This window comes from Grampus griseus (assembly GCF_964374135.1).
Source record: "Grampus griseus genome assembly, chromosome: 2".
In the NCBI taxonomy this organism is placed as follows: domain Eukaryota; kingdom Metazoa; phylum Chordata; class Mammalia; order Artiodactyla; family Delphinidae; genus Grampus; species Grampus griseus.
The window spans coordinates 116361482-116380437 of NC_139018.1; the positions used below are offsets into that span (position 1 = coordinate 116361482).

Consider the following 18956-nt stretch of genomic DNA (forward strand, 5'->3'; position numbering starts at 1 on the left):
AGGGAAGGTTAGTGTAGCACAGGAGTGAGTGTCCCAGGGGCCCTTGGTCCAGGGAGCCGGGCAGCCAGCGAGTGAGGCGGTGGGAAGGCCCTCTTTCCGTTGGCTGCTGAGTGTGCAGGGCTCAGGGCTCACTAGGGCTCTGGAGCCAGACGGCCTGGAACCAGTGCCCAATTGCATTATCTTCTTCCCAGGCAGGAAGGCCAACGGGCTGGGAGCTGCAGCTGTAGAAAGCTCAGATGCCAGCGGGGAGCTGCAGGGCAGGGCAGGCAAGGCAGTTAGGGTGCAGGATTTAAGGAGGTGTGGCGGCAGGCGCTTGGGACTGAGTGGAAGGGGGAGGCACTCTAGGGAGACTGGGGAACCACCCACTGAGGCCTTCTCCACGCATGCTCGATTGTGACAGTGTCGGCCCAGGCCTGGGAGGGGAGAAACCTGGAAGTGGGACTCACAGCGTGCATCCCCAACCATCTGGGTGACCTTGGCTGGTGACCTTTCAGTTCTAATCAAAGGTGAGTCCTCAGCTTTTCTGCTGCCAGGGTGGGCCTGCTCTCGGCCCCCAAACCAAGGAAAATGGGAAGAACCCTCCGTATGGTGTCTGAAGCAGCTGGCCAAAGAATGGGGCAGGCCACAGGGGTCTTCCAGACATCTCTCAACCCCACCCCATATTGATCATCCTTTGAGGCCAGTTCCACCTCGTCTCCCCATGGAGCAGACTCCACCCCCATGCCAAGGGCCAGTCACTCCTCTTTCTGCCATCTCACGGTGGCAGAACCGTGCCCGGCATGTGGTAAGTGCTCAAAAAAAAAGAGTCGTTATTTATGTAATCATTTCTTGTGGAGCTCAGAATTGGATCAGTCGTAATCTTTGGTCCATACTCTAGAACAATTGTTGACCCGTACATAGCCCTCTTTAGTTATTTATCATTTATTTTCAATAATATAATGAACACCTCTTAACTGACCACCCAATATAAGGGGACAACGTTACAATACCACATCTACTTATTTCCCGTTCTCTCCCCCATCTTCCCACACACCCTCCAAGAGGAAACCATTCTCCTGAACTTTGTGTTTATTACTATTATACAAACAGAAGGCTAAAGGCATCCAAAGAGGCAGGATGCCGGCAGGTTCACTAACAGAAATAGCTGTTTTTCCAACCAAGCTGCAACTTCCTTGCAGGCAGTGTCTGGGTCTCCTCCTTTCCTGCACTGTGGTCAGCATGTGACCGGGCACACAGGACCACCGGTGAATCTTGGTTGATGGGCTGTTTGGGGTACCCAGAGCAGGAAGGATGAGGACTGAATGCCGGAGAGCAGGCAGGACACGACCCCAGGAATAGGAGGAAGGGCTTCGGACTCCCCTGCCACTGCACCTGACAGGTGTCTGTGTGACTTCTGCCCTGCCCTGTGATCTCACACAGTGTTGCCCAGGTGACCCAAGTGGGTGGAAGAGCTCACTGCTTTTCCAGGTCTGGGCAGAGAGCGGTCCACTCCTATCTTTACCTTCTAGGGGTTCCAAGAGCCGATTGCCCAGCAGCTGACCCCTGCCCAGCTGGCCATGGTCCAGAGCCGGTGTCTGGTACCCCTGAGCCCACACTGGTGCTCCATACTGTGCACCACCCCCGAAGACCCCAAGGTACCCAGGCCAGCTGTCTGAGCAGGATTGATCACCCAGCAATACCAAGTACTGCTCCTCAAGATTGGCAAACAAGGCCAAACACTCCTGCCCGCAAGAGGATGGTATGGAAAAAAGAAAAAGGTGAGGCCTGGGGGCATGGGGCGTGCACCTGCATGAACTCATCTCTCCTTCAAAGTCCCTTATTTTGTTTGCTCCTGAATCATGACAGAAGCTTCCTTCCTCTGGGCCTCAGTTTTCACAGCTGTGAAATGGGGAAGGAGGTAGGCGCTGTGGCTCTTCCCGGTGAGGTGTCCTATACTCCTGGAACACATGGGCTCTGAAATGCGGTGTGCCTGCAGGTGTCATCAACTCAATCTCGTGATTTCTGCCCATCTCCCTGTGATTCAGAGAGAAACGTAGCTTGAACTGGGTATATCAGACCCCCACACACACACATACACAGCCTAGAAAGGAGTTTTTGTCCTCTTGTCACTGGTGTGTCACAGAGGCTCCGAGAGCCTATTGCGATGGCTCACCGTCATCCTCCAAGATCCTCCAGGAGATTCCCAGGTTGCTGCCCTGGCAGTGCCCATGCCCCACTGCTCCACCGTCTCCCGGCCCTGGCCCAGCCCTCTCCCCTGGCCACAAATGCTCCAATGTCTGGAGAGAAGGGATTTTTGTCTGTTTCCATCACTACTCTACTCCCAGTACTCAGAAGAGTGCCTGACACATGATAAGTGCTTAATAGCAGTGACAGAGCAGCATGACCCTTACTTGTGCTAACTGGCAAGGCTGAACCCATGCCCTTCACTGTGTCACTTGCCAAAGGTACACAGGTAGTTGCTAACTAGGGAACACCCTCTTTGCAGTTACACTCTTAGGTCAAATAAAACAAACAGCTAAGGGTACCGAGACCCCAGTGTGGTTTCTACTTTATTACCCTTGACTTTGGTGTCTCTGGTTCCTTGTGTTCTCTACCCATAGCTGGCTCCTCCTCTTGACTCCACCCTCCTGCTTTAAGCCTCCTTCCAGAATGTCAGACACGTGGGACCAGGCACCCAGCCAGCCTGACCTGGGGGCCCTAAGCTGCCAGGTGGTTCCGGAGCTCATTCCCACCTGCCCACCCAACCGGATTCGGGGATCCAGGGAGGGTGCATGGGAGCCCTGAGAAGGAGCCAGATTTATTTTATTTGATTCATAGCTTTGGAAACATTTTTGATAGCTGGGTAGAATCCCATATAAGGATGTTCATAATGTACATAATTACATGTCACATATTAATATCACATATTAGCATTTCTTTGTGAGTCCTCCATTCGTGTCTTTTTTGTTATGGTAATGTTTACAGGTTTCAGTGTTCTTTGTGTGTGTATTAGGGATATCCATCCTTTTATATGTACTGCAGATATTCCGTCCAATTTGTCTTTTTTTTTTAATGTATTGTGGTGAATTTTGAAACATTATAGAAGTTGGCATGGATTTTTTAAAAATAAATTTATTTATTTATTATTTTTTGGCTGCGTTGGGTCTTTGTTGCTGCGCGCGGCCTTCTCTAGTTGCAGCGAGCAGGGGCTACTCTTCATTGTGGTGCGCGGGCTTCTCATTGCGGTGGCTTCTCTTGTTGTGGAGCTCGGGCTCTAGGCACGCGGGCTTCAGTAGTTGTGCCACGTGGACTCAGTAGTTGTGGCTCGCAGGCTCTAGAGTGCAGGCTCAGTAGTTGTGGCGCATGGGCTTAGTTGCTCTGCGGCATGTGGGATCTTCCGGGACCAGGGCTGGAACCCGTGTCCCCTGCATTGGCAGGTGGATTCTTAATCCCTGCGCCACCAGGGAAGCCCCAGTATGGATTTTTTAATGTAATCATATCAATCCTTTTCTTTGTGATTTTTGACTTCTGTGTCCTTTTGAAAAGCCTCTACTTCTCCAGACACCACAACTCCTATTGTTAGTACCACGTGCTAGTACTAGCTATTCGGGTGTGAGCTTTAGAGTGTATACATTGTGGCCCAGAGAAAGCACATCACATACAAAGAACGGCTGGTGAGAGAGGAGAGTAGAGACAGCAGGAAGTGGAGGTGGATGGACCCTGGTTCTATTTCCGGCTCTGTGCCTGTGAGCTAAGCTGTGTGCTTTGGTGCAAGGGCTTTTGTGTCCCTGAGCCTGTTTCCTCACCTATAGAAGGGCCTCACCATGGCCGTCATAGCTCCCAGGCAAGTTTAGATGCTGAAACGAGAAGGAACATGAGGGACCATTTTCAACTCGAAGCCCTGGTGATAGAGCTGAGGAAACAGAGACCCCTGGAGTGAATTAGCCCAAATGACTATTCCCAGCCCAGTGCCCCCTCCTCTGGCCACCATCAGAGCCTCTCCAGTGGCATGGCTTTCAGATCCAGGGGCATCCTGGAGGGTGGAACTTGGCTTCCTTGCTTCCCATGGCCTCCCAGATTGCCAGGCAGAGGAGTGGCCAGGGAAGGGTGGAGGAGACTGTCTTCTTCCATCTCTCCCTTCAGGAGAACCAATTTAAGTCCCTTCCCGATAGGCCATTAACTCCTTCACTGCTGGTGCAATCTTCCTACTCCCTCCCACCTTGTCCCCTCCCCCCAGCACACATATCCCCAAATGCCCTGAGTGATGGGCAGTCACAGGTCCTTCAGGACATCTGCTGGCTAATCCTGGCTTATTGAGGGCAAGGCAGGCTGTCTGGAGGGTAAGACGTTGGAATTAGCAACTTCTGAGCCTTCCCACATGCCAGGCCCCAGTGGAGCAGCTGAGAGAGCTGTGCTTTGGAATCATAACCCTGCCCTGCCAGTACCGGCTGAGTGGCCTTGGGTGGTGGTAAACCAGCTAAACCTCTGCCTAGAAATACTGCCCACTGATTTCCGCACCCTAGCAGTGCTGCATGAGTCAACAGGGAGTAAACCAGTGGTGTGTATGTATCCAGCTCTGCTCCTGGCCTGCAAGAGGTGTCTTCGGGGGAAGTGAATTCCCTTCCTCGGGCTCATGTCACCCCTACAGATGGGTTTGTAGGACCTCATACTTAGTTTCGCCATCACCCACAGTTCACTGCCCCACATGTAACCCAGCCTGTACATTTTCTGTTCCCTGAAGTCTCCAGTGTGGGCCTGGGAAGGGCGGGGCGTGGAGAGGACATCAGTCCTGACGCCGGCACAGGTCTGAGGGAAGCCTGCAGATTCCCATCCAGACATAGGCAGGAAAGAGGGGAAGGCAGAAAAGTTGGCCCACTGTCCCCCCTCGAGGCCTCCTACTTGGCCCCAGGCCTCCCTGGCCCTGGGCCCAGCCTGCCCAGCGGACACACGCCTGCAGGCCTCACCGGGAGGCGCCAGCCCGGCAGCGGGCCTCACGCCCAAAGGTGAAGCATGAGCAGCTCTTGTCAAACCCCCTGCAGGCTTTATGCCCCCGACAGTTGTCCCAGAGGGGAGGCACAGAGGACATAGAGGGTGCAGAGGATGCAGAGGACGTAGGTGAGGCACCACTCATGGCCTGGTCTGCCAAATGCCTGGCTGGACTTGGGGCTGCCAGGGAGTCACTGGGAGCCTTTGGGCAACTGCCATGCTGCTGGGCCCTCACTTCTGGGGCCCTAGGGAGCTCATCACAGCAATCAGGGGGCTGGAGCTACCATCTTAGGCAGTTCCTGGGAATCTGGGAGTGGGAGAGACATTAGTCACCTCTCCTGGCCTCACTGCAAGAACCTCAGGCCAGTTATTAGGAAGGCTGAATTACAAACCGTTCCAGATATCCTCATTGACCAGGTGGGAAAATTAAGGCTCAGAGAGGTCACCTAGAGAGTTGGGGGCATAGCCGGGCTGAAACCTAGGTCTCTCGACCCCTAGGCTGCTAGTCCTGCTCCTATATCACCAAACCAGATCAAACCTGCTGGGGAGTGAGTGGGTTACGGGGTGTGCAGTGAGGGTAGAACACTGATCTATGAGAGTAGGGGGTGGCTTTGTGGTTGCTTCTCCTTCCTTCCCCCTCCACCTGGCAGGCGTTCCTTCTGAGTACTGACCTCCCTCCCCCTCCTCCCGCCCTGGCCTGGCAGAGGAACAGGGGAAGAGGGGGCAGCTTTCAACACCTCTGCAGATGGCGATGGCTTCTGCTGAGTCCTGGGTTGGGGGAGGGGCTCCTAAGCCAGAGGAAGGGAAGGAGAATCTCTGTAGGGCTGTCACTTCTGGGGCTGGGGAGGGGGGTGATGTTCTCACCTCCTAATTAGTCATCTTGTTAGGCAAAGGACCACAGCCTGTACCAGGAAGGTCTTTCTGAGAAAGAGTCAGACGTGCAGGAAGTGAAGGAACAAGCCGCAGAGATGGACATGTAGGGAAGAGCAGTCCAGGCAGAAGGGTCAGCCAGGGCAAAGGCTGGGAGGCAAGAGCCAGCTTGGTGGTTGCGAGAAACCACTAGAAGGCCAGTGTGGCTGGAGTGAGTGGGCAAGGGGCCCAGAGATGAGACGAGGTCAGCTTCTTGGAGCAGAGTGCATCGTCCTTACAGGCCACAGTGAGGCTCTGTGTGAAACAAGGAGCTACTGCTGCCGGATTTTGAGCAGAGAAGTGATGTGGTCTGGTTGAAATTTGTAGAGGATCACTCTGGCTGTTCTGTGAGATGGGGCAGGGCAGAGGGAGGGCCAGAGCAAACAGAGACGAGAAAGCAATGAGGAGGCAAGTGCAGGAATTCCATGTCTTGAATCCAAGTGGAGATGGTGAGAAGAGGTCAGATTCTAGACATGGTGTGAAGGTAGAGCTGGCAGGAGATGCTGACAGATTGGAGTAGCGCAGGGAACTGCATGAAAGAACAACCATAAAAAGCTCTCCCCTTTGCCTCGGCCCGGAGGCTTCCCAGAGTCAGAAGCCAATGTGCCCGGGACCCCCGGGTTCAAAGGGGGAGAAGTGTATGGGGAACCTGGACCCTCACAGAGGAAGCAGGGCAACTTTCAGACGGTCTGGTTTAAGCACTCATCGTTCCATTGGGGAAACCGATTCTCAGAGCACAACTGGCTTTGGGTCCCGCCGTGGTGAGAGGTAGAGCTGGTTTAAAGCCAGCCCTCCACACACTCAGTGCTCATCAGGACGGAGTCAGGGGATCCAGCCTGCTGGGGCTGCCACCAGCACAAAGCCTGCCTCGGACCAGGCCCTCCTCTTCTCTGGGCCTCTGTCTCACATGGTTCTCTATGGTCTCCGTGGACTCTTCCCGCTCTGAGGACTCCGCCACCCCTGCCACAGCCTGCCCTGAAATGCAGGACTGACAGGACAAGCTTCCCAGATAAGAGGGTCAGCCCCCAGTGACGCCCTCCCCCAGGGCCCCATCTCCAACCTGAAGAGATCCACTGCTTCTCCCCCAGGGCCAGGAGGGCCTCTCACATCAGCTGGTGCTGATTAATCAGCGGGAGGGACAGAAGGTGGGGGGTGGCCTCCTGCCAGATGAGGCTTAACCTGGGTCAACTCTGTCAACCCCCCGGGACTGGGAATGAGAGCCAGGGAGCCAGTGCCGAGGGAGGACAGGACACCTCAACCTCAGCAGCCCCACGTCCATACCCTGACTCTGCTACCCTCCCTGGATTCCCCACTGCCTCCGGAGTCAAACTGAGCCTGCCCTGGGCCTTGGTAAGCTCCCTCCCTTTCCCACTTCGCTGTCTTGGTTCAGGGTTCTGCTTTCCAGCGTGTGAATCCACAAGATGCTGAGCTGTTGAGCTCCTGCACGTATGTCTGCTTGGGGCAAGCGGCCTAGGAGGCCCCGTGTGCGGGCAGGCACCTCTCCTCCTTCCTGGTCCGCAGGGTTTTCTGGGTAGACGAGGGATGAGGCATCTGGGAAAGACACATTCATTCCTCCCTACTTAATGCTTTGGGTGACTCCATGGATGTGGAGAGGCTTTGTAAACTGTAAAGCGCTGTGCACAGGAGGGACCTGAAGTGACAGCTGGCCTGGGGTGAGGTTGCAGGAGCAAAGAGGGCCAATTGCTAGAACCTCAAAAGTAGGGCAGGATTTAGAAATTACAGGCAAGGATACCAGCAAAAGCAAAGGCTTAGAGGTGGGACTGGACTTGAAAGGTGAAGTGGCCTGTCTCATTCTGCAGGAAGTGATAGATCTACGACTGGAGGAAGCAGGAGGGAGACAGACACGTGGAGTGTGGGACAGAGGTAGGGAGAAAACGGGGTCAAAGGTGACTGCCCCTGTAGTTCCAGACTGGCTGTGGGGCTGACAGAGGGAAACAGCCACTCGGAGGGGAACTGAGAGGGGGCTAGAGTTATAGGGAGGCAGTAAAGGGAGGTGAGCACACTGGAAGCAGCGCTCAGCCTTGGCTTTCCCCACAGGTCACCGAGGGCCCAGAGGAGCCCACGAATACCTCCCAGAATGTGGACTCTGTCATCAGCCACCTGTCTCCCTCCGATAAGGAGGTCATCCCAGTCACTCTCCATGGGGCCACCAACCTTCCTGCCTCTAAGGATGGCTCTGAGCCATGGCCCTATGTGGTAGTGCAAGTAGCTGGCTGAGAGTGAGGGCAGGGGATGGTGTCCAAGCTGGAGCAGAAACCAGGGTATGGATACCTAGGATATAAGCACCCAAAGGGCTGGGGAAGGAGGGAAGAGCCACTCCGTGATCCCACAACCAGCTGACCAGTGTTTGGCCACAAATCGACCTCAGTGGGGCAGGGCCCCTGGATGCAGAGGCCTGGGCTGGACTCAGTGGGAGGTGATGGTCAAAGGAAAGAGAAGGACTAAGGGCTGCTCTCCCAGCCTCTGAGTGCCCCATCTTACCATGCCCAGTCCTGGGGTAGGATCCTCCTCCTTGGCCCCCACCACTTCTCCGGTCATTTCTATTACAGGTGCTTCCCTAGTTCCTTCTGATCCTTTAATGCACGCTCCCCTCCAACAAGCCGGAGTCAGGATACACACTTCTCACAGCCCGGTATCCAAGCGAGGCCTGCCATGCCATGTCCACATCCCCCTTCATGGGCCTCACTTCTCCTGGAAGGGTATCGGGGTGACAGAGTCTCCATCCAGCCAAGCTTCTGTATGGATGTTGGATATCTACTCAGTCTTGATTATAAAGCCCCGTGCAGTAATCCCCTCCCATGAGCTTGCCATCCCTTAGCCCCTTCTGTAGACACTGGGAGCCACTGGGGCCTCCCCACCAAGCTACCTACCCCTCCCCTCCTCTACCAATACCAGCAGCATTCAGTGCCTGCCTACAGGCTTTGCCCACATTTTCTTTTGGGGAGTGCCTACGCCAACATCTGCCAAAATCCACTTTCAAAGCCTTGTTTGCGAGCCTCCCCCTCCAGGCACCCGTCCAAGCTGAGCTCTCTCTCCTTTGGAGACGGACAGCAGTGGCAACACTGGTCTGACGTACTTTATATAAATGAAGTTATGTGCTGCTCCTCTGTCCCCTAAACTGGAGCTCCCACGGACAGATCCCATGTCTCCCTCTCCATTTCCCCAACAATATGCCCGGTATAGGCCTGAGCACACTTAGGGGTCAAGGAGCACTGAGGCAAACACCCCAGGTTACTATGACAACAACCCCTCCCCAACACACACACACACAGTGAAAGTGGGATAGATGACGTGCTGGAGCCCAACAGGTGAAACGCTTGTCTCCAAAGCCCCATTTCCCCTGCCCAGCTCCTCGGCCCTCCCCTCCCCCGACTCCATTTCCGTGGTGAAGAAGGACAGGTGGCTGAGAGCAGGCTTGGCAGGGAGCTCGCCTTCTCCCCTCAGCTATTTACATAAACCAATTATCGCCGATCATCTCGGGAGATTGAGGCCCCGCCTATCACCAATCCAGCTTGGGCGGTGGGGCGGGGAGTTGGGCGGCCCCTGGCTTCTCGACAGAGCCACCGCGACCTGCGCCATCACCCGGTTGCCATGGGAACGCGCAGCGGGAGCCAAGCCGCGGAGCCTGGGTGAGGGGTGTGGAGGGGTTGGTGCATCCGTGCACCCATCTCCACCCAGAGAGGGGGCAGGGAGCAGGGCCTAGGCGAGCCTGCAGCCTGCGTTCCAGGGCTCCGGGCGGCTGAGCTGCCACCAGCCGAGGAGGTGCTAATGAGATGCAAATGAAAGCAGAAGGGAGGGCTTCTGAGAAAGAAGGCCCAGCTGTCAGGACCTGAAAAGGGCTTTCAGTGCGAGCCCCCCGCCCGAGGCAGGAACCCCAGAGGGAGGACCGAGACCCTCAGAAGCCCTAACCCCTGGAAAGGATATGATATCTGCCCCTCCACCATGTCTGATTCCAAAGACACAGTAACAGAGCATATAATAGGCATGAGCAAATCCACCAAAGTTTTCATTTTTCTCACAATGAATATTTCAATGCTCAAAATATATATTATATACTATATATATTAAATACTATTAAATCATATTACATGATATATATTGAATATATATAATTTTATAGTCTTTCAAGCATTTTTTTCTCATCTTTTTGTTGCCTGTGTTTTGGTGCCCTCAGCTCGGTCTCCTGGCTTCGCTTCCTACTTTCTTCCATCCCATTTGTCTCACCTCAGACTGGGAATGGGGTCCTGGAGGTTCTTGTCTCTGCCAAGCTCCCTCCTCCTCTCTGGGGTGTTGCATCCTCAGCAGGCAGGCCCATTGTGGGGCCCCAAGGTGGGGGAGGATTGAAGCACAGGCCCGAGAGTGCCCCAAAGCCACTTACTCAACCATTAGTGAGGAGCAGAATACGGTTCAGGTCCAAGATGGGGCCTCCCTAGTTGGGGTGTAGCCACTTCCCTCCACCATGCAGGCTCTAGCCTTGAGCCGATCTAGTAATAGGGTGTGTCCTCCAGTGGCGACTATGACAGACCAACAGGTCCACTTGGCTCATCTTGTGGTCGGTTCTGCCTCTTTCCAGCTAAGCCATTGACTTGCTTCCAGCCTGACCCCACTTCTCCACTGAAATAGCTGTCTCTGAAGTCACCAGAGATCATCATGCCTAGTTCTCCTTCCAATGGGTATCTCATCTTTCACGGTCTCTCTGGCATTAACCCCTCATGACCACCGATTGTGTTGGCGGCCCTTGCTGTTCTTGGCTTCCAAGATGCCCTACTCTTATATTCTTCTATGTGTACCTCTTCAACACTCTACCTGGAATTAAATGTCGGCCTGTCGCAGGTTTCAACCCTAGGTCTCTCTTATTTCTCTATACTCTCTCTTCGTGTGAGCTCATCTGCATCCTGGCATCAGTAATCACATTCTTTTGCCCCCATCCAATCCATTGCCAAGTCGTGTCAGTTCCTCTCCGATCTTGAATTTATCCACTTCTCTCTGCCGGCTCCACCGCCTTAGGTTACTGCACTGTTCTGCTCTTGGTACATCTAATATTGCCCCTCTTCAAACCCCCTTCAAAGGCAGGTTACCATTCGATGCTGTGATGCCGTAGGACCAGAGGAACCCACTCTTTGAACCCTTCACATTGCTCTCAGGGTTTGAGGATTCTAGGCCCAGTATGGTTGGGTCTTTGTCAGCGCCTCCAGCTCCCCAGCAGCATGACCCCACCTCCCTCTCTCTGCTCCAGCCACACCCGATGGACAAACATCTCTCAATGCTCTGAGCAGACCCTCTTCCCTCCCACCCCAGGCCTTTGCACTCTCCCTCCCCCAGAACATTCTCTCTTCCCCTCCTCTCTTCGGATCTCAGCTCAGTCATCACCTCCTCAAGGAAGCCCTCCCGACCTCCCAGATCAGGCCTAATCCTCCCGCATTACATGCCTCCATGGGACTGTGTACTTCTCCAGTGTTGCAGCTGCAGTTTCACGTGTTTCATGGGCTTTGATGTGATTCTTGGCTTATTCTTCATCAGTGCCTCATCCCATTGTCCCCCGCTAGTTCCTCGAGCAACCACCAGGTCTGTTTCCTTCACCATCCTATCCCTACTTTCAACACAGACTCTGAAACATAGGAAGTTCTCAATTAATAATTGTTGAATGAATGAATACACAGATGAATGAATGAATCTGGTCATGTTTTGAGCGTGCTCTGTGACTTTGGGAAAGTTACTTTACCTTTTGATGCTGAATACCTCACCTGGGAACCTGTCCCAATAGGCTGAAGAGATGGTGGAGCCAGACCACCATCTGGGAGATGCTGACAGGTCTAATATCCCACAGGGAGAGGGGGTATCCTTAGTAAGAGTCACAGTGGGCACGTGAGACCTAGCAGAAGAAACCACAGGTCAGTCGAGAGAAGCCAGAATGGAATCAGGAAAACCCAGAGTCTGGCCCACAGCCCCTGATTCCCTGTGTGACCTCAGGGGAGTCACTGCCCCTCTCTGAGTCTTGACCTTCCCATGGCCAGGATATAAGGCTTGGCCTCCACGCTGTCCCAGGCTTGCCGGGCTGGTCTGTGCTCTGGCCTGGGAAACGGACTCCGTTCCTTAGAGGCAACAAGAGCCCCAGATGTACTGCCCAACAGATTCCACATGCAGGTCTGCTGCGTCAGTGGTCAGGCCCAGGGTCTCCCCTGAGCGGTCTGGGCCTGGCTCAAGGCTCTGGGGCCTGAGGAGTGCCCAGCACCTGCCCCCCAGCTTGGCACAGAGAGACCTGTCTGTCAGAGCACAGCAGGGATCAGGAAGGCAATGGTCCTGACAGGTGGGGAGTACCCCAGCAGGCAGAGTGTGGAGAAGGGGCCAGCCAGGAGGCGGCCTGTGGGCTTCTGACCCTTGGCCAAAGGCTGGATGGCTGGGCTGCCAGCTGGCAGCTTCTTCTCTGACTGCCTGCTGCCCAGAGCTAATGAGCAGGGACAGAGCAAGTACTGGAAGGGGAAGGGCTGCTTCCCTTCCTGGATAAGCCTGAGAGCCCTGACCCTGGCCCCAGACTGAGCCTGACCCTGGTGACTAACTGAAGAAGATATTGAAAGTAGGGCAGCTTCGTCAGAGGTCCTAGTAAGAAAGGAACGTTAAGTGTGTGTGTGTGTGTGCGCGTGATAGCATTTAATCATCAGTCCGTCCCATGAACTAGGTAACATTGTCCTCATTTTATACATGCAGTTACTAAGGCTCAGAGCATTTTTGTGACTTGCCCAAAGTCACAGAACTAGTGGGTACCCAATCCAGGATCCAGGATTCCCAAATCAAAAGCTCTTTCCACCTCACTCTCCGCCTCGATCTTTACGTAGCTGTTGCCCTTGGAAGGGGATGTTGGCATCAGGGTCCTAACCCAGACTTGCAGAGAAGATCCAGTGACCAGTCTGAAGACCGCTCCTGGGACCTGCCTGCTCACACTTTCCCTTGTTTGGCTGTGGACCTTGGCCAAGGGCCCCAGAGGGCAGGAATTTGGGCGAAGTAGGTGGAGGTCCGGTATGAACCACAGGTGACCTGGGAGATTGTCTCAGCAGCCAGAGGGTTGGACTTGCAAAAATAACAATAACACTCACAGTGACAGTGGTTATGGGACGGCACCGGGAGTAAAAAGCAGCCCCCGTTTGCTGCTGAGTCCCACACTGAGCTCACTCAGAGCTTGGGTCTCCAGGCACTCTGGCTCTAATAAAGCAGGCCTGGGAGGCAGGTTACATTAACCCCATGTGATAGCCAAGAAGGCCAAGGCCCAGGGCAGTGAAGGGACTTGACGAAGTTCACATGGATGGCCAGTGGGAGTGGAGCAGATGAAGATGACTGTCCCCATCTTGACAACCGGCCACTTGCTCTGGCAGAGGCCAAGCCTCCTTCCTTCCCAGCAGGATGCCTGTGGGAGGAGTCACGTGGTAGAGAAGGCCCTGAGAATCCTGGGTCTTATCTTCCATGCAGGGCCTCCTGCCTATGGCGTGGCCTGACCTACCTGCACCTGTTCCAAATGATGTCAGTCCCTTGAGGCTCAGAGCCTCAGAATTTTTGTTCAGTGAGAACATCCCCATGTCCCAGGGCTATAAACACAGCTGTCATCAGCGCTTAAAAGGAGGCTGGCCCGAGACCCCCAGCCAGACTGAAGCCGCAGGATTCTTTCCAGATGTTCCCCCATCCCCTCTGCCAAGGGCCCGTGAGGTCTTCTCATGCCGAAACATTTATTCAAGCCCCCAAAGCCTGAGCTCTCCCCGAGGACTGCTGGAATCCTGGAGGAGCAGCCTGAAAGGACAATGCTTACCAAAAGAAGCAAGTATTAGTGGGGAGATTTCAGGAAATGAGGCAAGCCAGTGGGGGCCTTCCTGCTGTCCTCATTGCATTAGACATGGGCTGTCTGGTTTGCTTATTTCTGAGCAAGGACAAAGCCGCTGCTGACGGGGCTCCTCCTCCCTCCCAGGACACCATGAGCAACCAGGAGGCCTGGTGCCCCCTCCAGGCTCGGTCTGGCTTCGCTCTGCCCTTGCCTGGCCCCTACTGGCTTCAGGGTCACATGCCCCGTGGTCTAGCATCTATCGAAGAGGGAGGGACCCATTGGCCAGGGAGCCAGGGTTCGGGTTCCAATTCAACTCCTTCTGCCCTTGTGCTCTCCCCATATCTGTCTGTTCCCAACCCTACACACACAATGAGATTCCACCAGAAGGAATGGCCAGGGATGGCACGGTCAGTGCCTTCAAGTCCCAAGCCAGTTAAAAAACACTGAAGTCAGCCGGGTGTATGATGCCGTAGAGAGCTGAATCCACTGGCAAACCCGAGGGCACTGGTTCATTGAGAGCAGCCCCCAGGCACCCCTGCTGATTTCTGCCAAGGAGGGAGGAATGCAGGCTTGGGTTGTCGGTGCTCTCAATTTTTCAAGAGAAGTCAGAAATGCACATTGTTATGTGAAATCAACCAGTTTTTACCGGCAGAACAAACACCTCTGCTCAGCTGGATCTGAGTCTCACCTCCCGTCTTCCCGTCCTGAACCCCTCAGCCTGCTCAGACTCAACCTCCACAGCCAGCTTCGCCGACTGTCCTCCTCTCCCAGGGGCCAGATACTGCCCCATGGCCGCTCAGCATTTATACGAGTCTGAGAGGCATCCCCCTTCTTGAAGCCCCTTCTTTCTTTGCTTCCAGGACACTCCCATCCTGATTCCCCCTTCTCTCTCTGCCCACTCCTCTGTGGGGTCCTTTCTCCCTGTACCCTGTGAATGCCCATGTTCCCGCTCAGTCCTCGACTCTCTCCTGCATCTCTGCTCTCCTGGGAGATCTCGCTCACCCCAGGCTACCCACCCCAACCCCTATTCTGAAGGTTCCAGATGTCTAGATCCAGCTCAGGCCTTTCTCCTAAGCTCCAGCCCCTGGACCCACTGGTGAGTGTACACTCCACCCCAGACTTAGTCTTCCCCAGACTGGCCTTCTCGTCCATCCAGAAACCTGTGCGTTACAGAGAGCGATCATCGGGGGGGAGCTGAGCTCAGAGATTGTTAAAGGATGAGCCTGCACGGTCAGTAGGCTGTACAGCCAGGACTCAGACCCACAACCCATGAGCCTGAGCGTTAATCCTGTCTGTCTGGCCCGGGAATGCTCCCAAGGCTGAGCGGTTTTCTCTCTGGGGAGGGCAGGCTGTGGCCTCCCCCTTCCCTGTTCCCACAAAGGTAGAGACAGAGGTGCGGCTCGCCCTGAGTGAGGGGAGGGAGTGGTGGTCCCCCATCAGCCCCTCTTCCTCCCCCGTCTCTCATTTCCTGACTTCCCAGGCAGCCCCAGGGCCTGTGGGGAGTGCCGTGCGCATGCTGTGTTCTGTGGGTGTTCAAAGCAGGGCCTGGGGTGGGGGTGGGGGGGCGCAGACCATGACTACAGCTGTGGGCAATCAGGATGGTCAGTGTGGCCAGGAGGAACAGACCCAGGATCCAGCCACAGGGCCCCAGGCAGGGACATGGAGGCCAGGACCCAGGCTGGACCGAGGGTCTCAAGGGACCCCAGTCCCCACAGCTGGGCTCTGCTTTCCTCCGTCTGAGGACATGCGTTTGGACTAGAATTTGGAATCTGAACCTTCCTCCCAGCCCAAGAGCTGCTTCCAGGGCGGTACTGATGAGCTGCCAGCGTTTAAAGCAGGGTCCCAGCAGTCTGGACTGGGGGCTGGCCTAACAGAGCTGGAGAGGAGGGACTACCTCCGTCTCCATGTGGTTTTCCAAGGGTCTGTCACCCCTCCCTTCACTCAGCAAACACTTGCTGGGTCCCACTGTGCCCAGCCTGGGAGCTGGGAACAGCTACAGCAGTGACAAGGCAAATCCCTGTCCTCCAGGAGTTCACAGCCTAGTGGGAGGAGGGCAGTGGTGGTAGACACTACTCACATGTCCTATGCCCACAGTCTCCCAAGGCAGAAGGCAGCTGAGCAGGTTCCAGGCCCCAGAACTTGGGTTCCAGGACCCCTCAGGGGGGCTGTCTCTTGGAAGGGGGCAGGAGGTAGGGCTCTGCATCTCAAGTCATTCTTCTGAGGTTGGGAAGTTCACCTGTATGTCTGCCCACATTCCTCCTGCTCTAAAGCTGCATCCATGAGAAAGGGGGTACTCAGAAGAGGGGATGTTCAGAGTGAACTATCAAGAAGAATTCCAAGTCATGGTGGATCTCACGGGGTTGTCCCACCCAGGGCTGTCCCTTGTCAAGGGGGCTGTCATTCCATCCCCTAGGGCTATGGTGTTGACTGACAGCTGACCCTCTCTCCTCCGCCTAAGGAGATGGCTCCCAGGTCCCCCCACCAAGCTAGGCCACAGGATAGGCCACAGCTAGATATTCCAAAGGCCGGCAGATGGCACAGGCAGGAGCCCCTTCTTGGCCCCGTACCATCTCCTGCCTCAAGAGAGAAAAAGGGCTCTCTGGAAAACAAGGAAGTTCTCCTCTGGAGAGGATAAAGGATGTGATAGTGCCTGACAGACTGGGGCTTGAGTCTGACTTTGGACCAGTCACAAAGCTCTGTGGGCTCTGGTTTTCCCCTGGACCATATGGAAAGGCTATCCCTGCCCTGCTGCCTTTCTGAGATGCCATGCCTCCGCATGTTGACCAGAAGGGGCTCCCCTGAGAACAGCAGGACTATTTCAGATGATGTGTGGGAGCGTTCTGGGTTTTACAGAAAGATTTTTCCCTTTGCCAGAGTGCTGCTCTCAGAGTTCCTTGGAATGTGCCGTTTCTGATTTCTAGAGCAGTCCCCACTCCCTGCAGGAAAGTGCAGGGGAGGAGCCACGCCCGTGTGGTTGCGAGATGGCTGGCCTCCGGTTTACACCCCTGTCACACCTCAGTTCTCTAACTTGAGGCCCGCCTGTAGCGGTGTAGCACCATCAACAATCAGTGATGGTTCATTAGAGTCCAATTAATAAATGAAACCTAGGACGAGAGCCCATCACTTTGCTGAGAATAGCAGCCCCGCTCATGCCTTTAAGTGGCAGCCTCCCAAGAGCTCAAAACCCACAAGGACCAGATGCACTGGAGGCTGGGGAGAGGCAGTCATGGAGTGGGGAGTGCCATGGATGGGCTGCTGTCTGGTGAAGTGGGAGAGGCGAGAGAAGGGAGCTTCAGACCAGACACTCCCTGCCTCAGATCTCAGCTCCTCCTTCATGGAGCCTCAGGCCGCATCTTCTTGCCCAGCTATGCCCAGCTATCCTCTGGTCCTGTGACGGCCGGGGGTTTTCCCTCCTGCCTGTCTGGCCTCAGAGGATGACGCATTTGGGTGTGGAGAGAAGGGGCTGGAGAGGGAATGGGGTAAGGGAGGCCCACAAGCCTCGCTTTCCTCTCTCACTACTCCAACCCATGCTCCCAACCCACGGACCCTAGATGGGCCAGCCAGCCCCTCCCCAGAGCTGCCCATGAGCTCATGGCCCCTCTGAACCTCAGGCTCTATCCTCCGATTGGGAAGGTCCTCCTTTCCAACTATTCAAACCCTGCTTCCTCCAGGAAACATTCCTTCCCTGGTCCAGCCCAGGCAGGGTCAGCAACACAAGAATCCAGCCTTTGACCAGCCCGTTCAGATGACCATCTCTGCAGAGGCCAACTCTCCCATTTTGTCCCTGTTGCACAAGGCTGGGCCTCTGGGGGAGGAGGAGGTCATGGGGTTTTTCTGTGCCTTCCAGGGATAGAGGTAGGCCTGTGACCTGGGAGTCTGGGTGCCTTTTAGACTTCAGGAGGATGAGGGAGGCTGGCCTTCCTGGCTCAGAGACCTGCATGGAGGGTCCAGGTAGAACGGAATTGCCCTGCCTCCTCAGGACAGGATAAGGCCCAATCATGACACACCAACATCTGGCCGGCAGGAATCTTTTTTTTTTTTTTAACATCTTTATTGGAGTATAATTGCTTTACAATGGTGTGTTAGTTTCTGCTGTATAACAAAGTGAATCAGCTATACATATACATACATCCCCATATCTCTTCCCTCTTGCATCTCCCTCCCTCCCACCCTCCCTATCCCACCCCACTAGGTGGTCACAAAGCACCGAGCTGATCTCCCTGTGCTAGGCCTGCAGGAATCTTAATCTGAACGTGTTCCCCCACCTCCCTCTAAGTTTCCCTGGGAGAGAGCAGCAGGGCTGTGGAGGACAGGTCAAAAGGTCACAAGACCTCTTGTTCTGCCACCCATCCACCTAAAGGTTCTGCCCTCCGTCATATCCTTCTCCATCTACCCAGCCACCTCTTTCCCCAGGGCTTCTGGGAATATCCCTCTGGTCTTTCAGGATTCAAGACCCTGCCCAGCCAGGACCTCAGCAGCAAGAACAGACCCAAATTGGGGTGCTCCCCTTTCCCATGATCTCCCAGGGGCTGCCCTGGTATTGGCACACAGGTGGCCTGCATCCTTCCAAAGCCCTGCCCAGGAGGAGGCCGGACCTTGACAGTTGTTCGTGCTCTGATGCTTTGAGGAATGTGGAAGACCAAGAGGACAGGCAGAGCAGGAGGTGGGCTTAGAGACCGTGGAGGCAGCTTGAGGGCTGGTAGACTGGGGACTGTGTACAGAGATTGGGTACAGTGTGGCACACAAACCTCTCTGGGGCATCCTGTGCATGTGTATGTGTGTGTATGTCCGCACACATCCATGCATGCACATATGTGCTTGTAATGGGGGAGGGGAAAGAGAGGAGTGAGGGGAGACTTCCTGGACACAGGGACAGTGGCACACAGGTTCCACCCATGAGATGTGTGCCCTAGGGGGCCTTCAGAGGACAGTGGAGGGTGGGGAGCACCTCAGAAGCCTGCCCTCTTTCTCCATCAACATCCCATGCGTTTCCAGTGCTCACCTCCACTCACAGCTGCAGCCCCTGGGAACCAGACAACATGTTCCCCTTAGTTCTGACCTCACAGAAGGAAAGCCCAGTCCTTCTCCCCTCCCACTCACAGCTGTGCTTGGGCCTGGCTGGAGTTTGTCAAACATACACACACCCCTCCAGTGCCCTGAGGGGTGGGCTGGGTTGAAGCGGGGGTCACATTTCCTGCACCTTTGGACCCAGGACTACCGCACTGTGCCTCTGAGCCCAACCCCGGTTCCATCC

The 18956-nt window shown here is 55.1% G+C and overlaps 1 protein-coding gene across 1 annotated transcript in view; it reads left to right on the plus strand.

Moving 5' to 3' along the window:
- Positions 1–18956, plus strand: part of CCDC33 (coiled-coil domain containing 33) — a gene marked incomplete at both ends in the record, with an annotated part of 116841 nt that overhangs the window by 16920 nt on the left and 80965 nt on the right. The window contains 1 exon segment of the mRNA XM_082649415.1: positions 7933–8094. Within this exon segment, the coding sequence (XP_082505541.1) occupies positions 7933–8094 (162 nt within the window).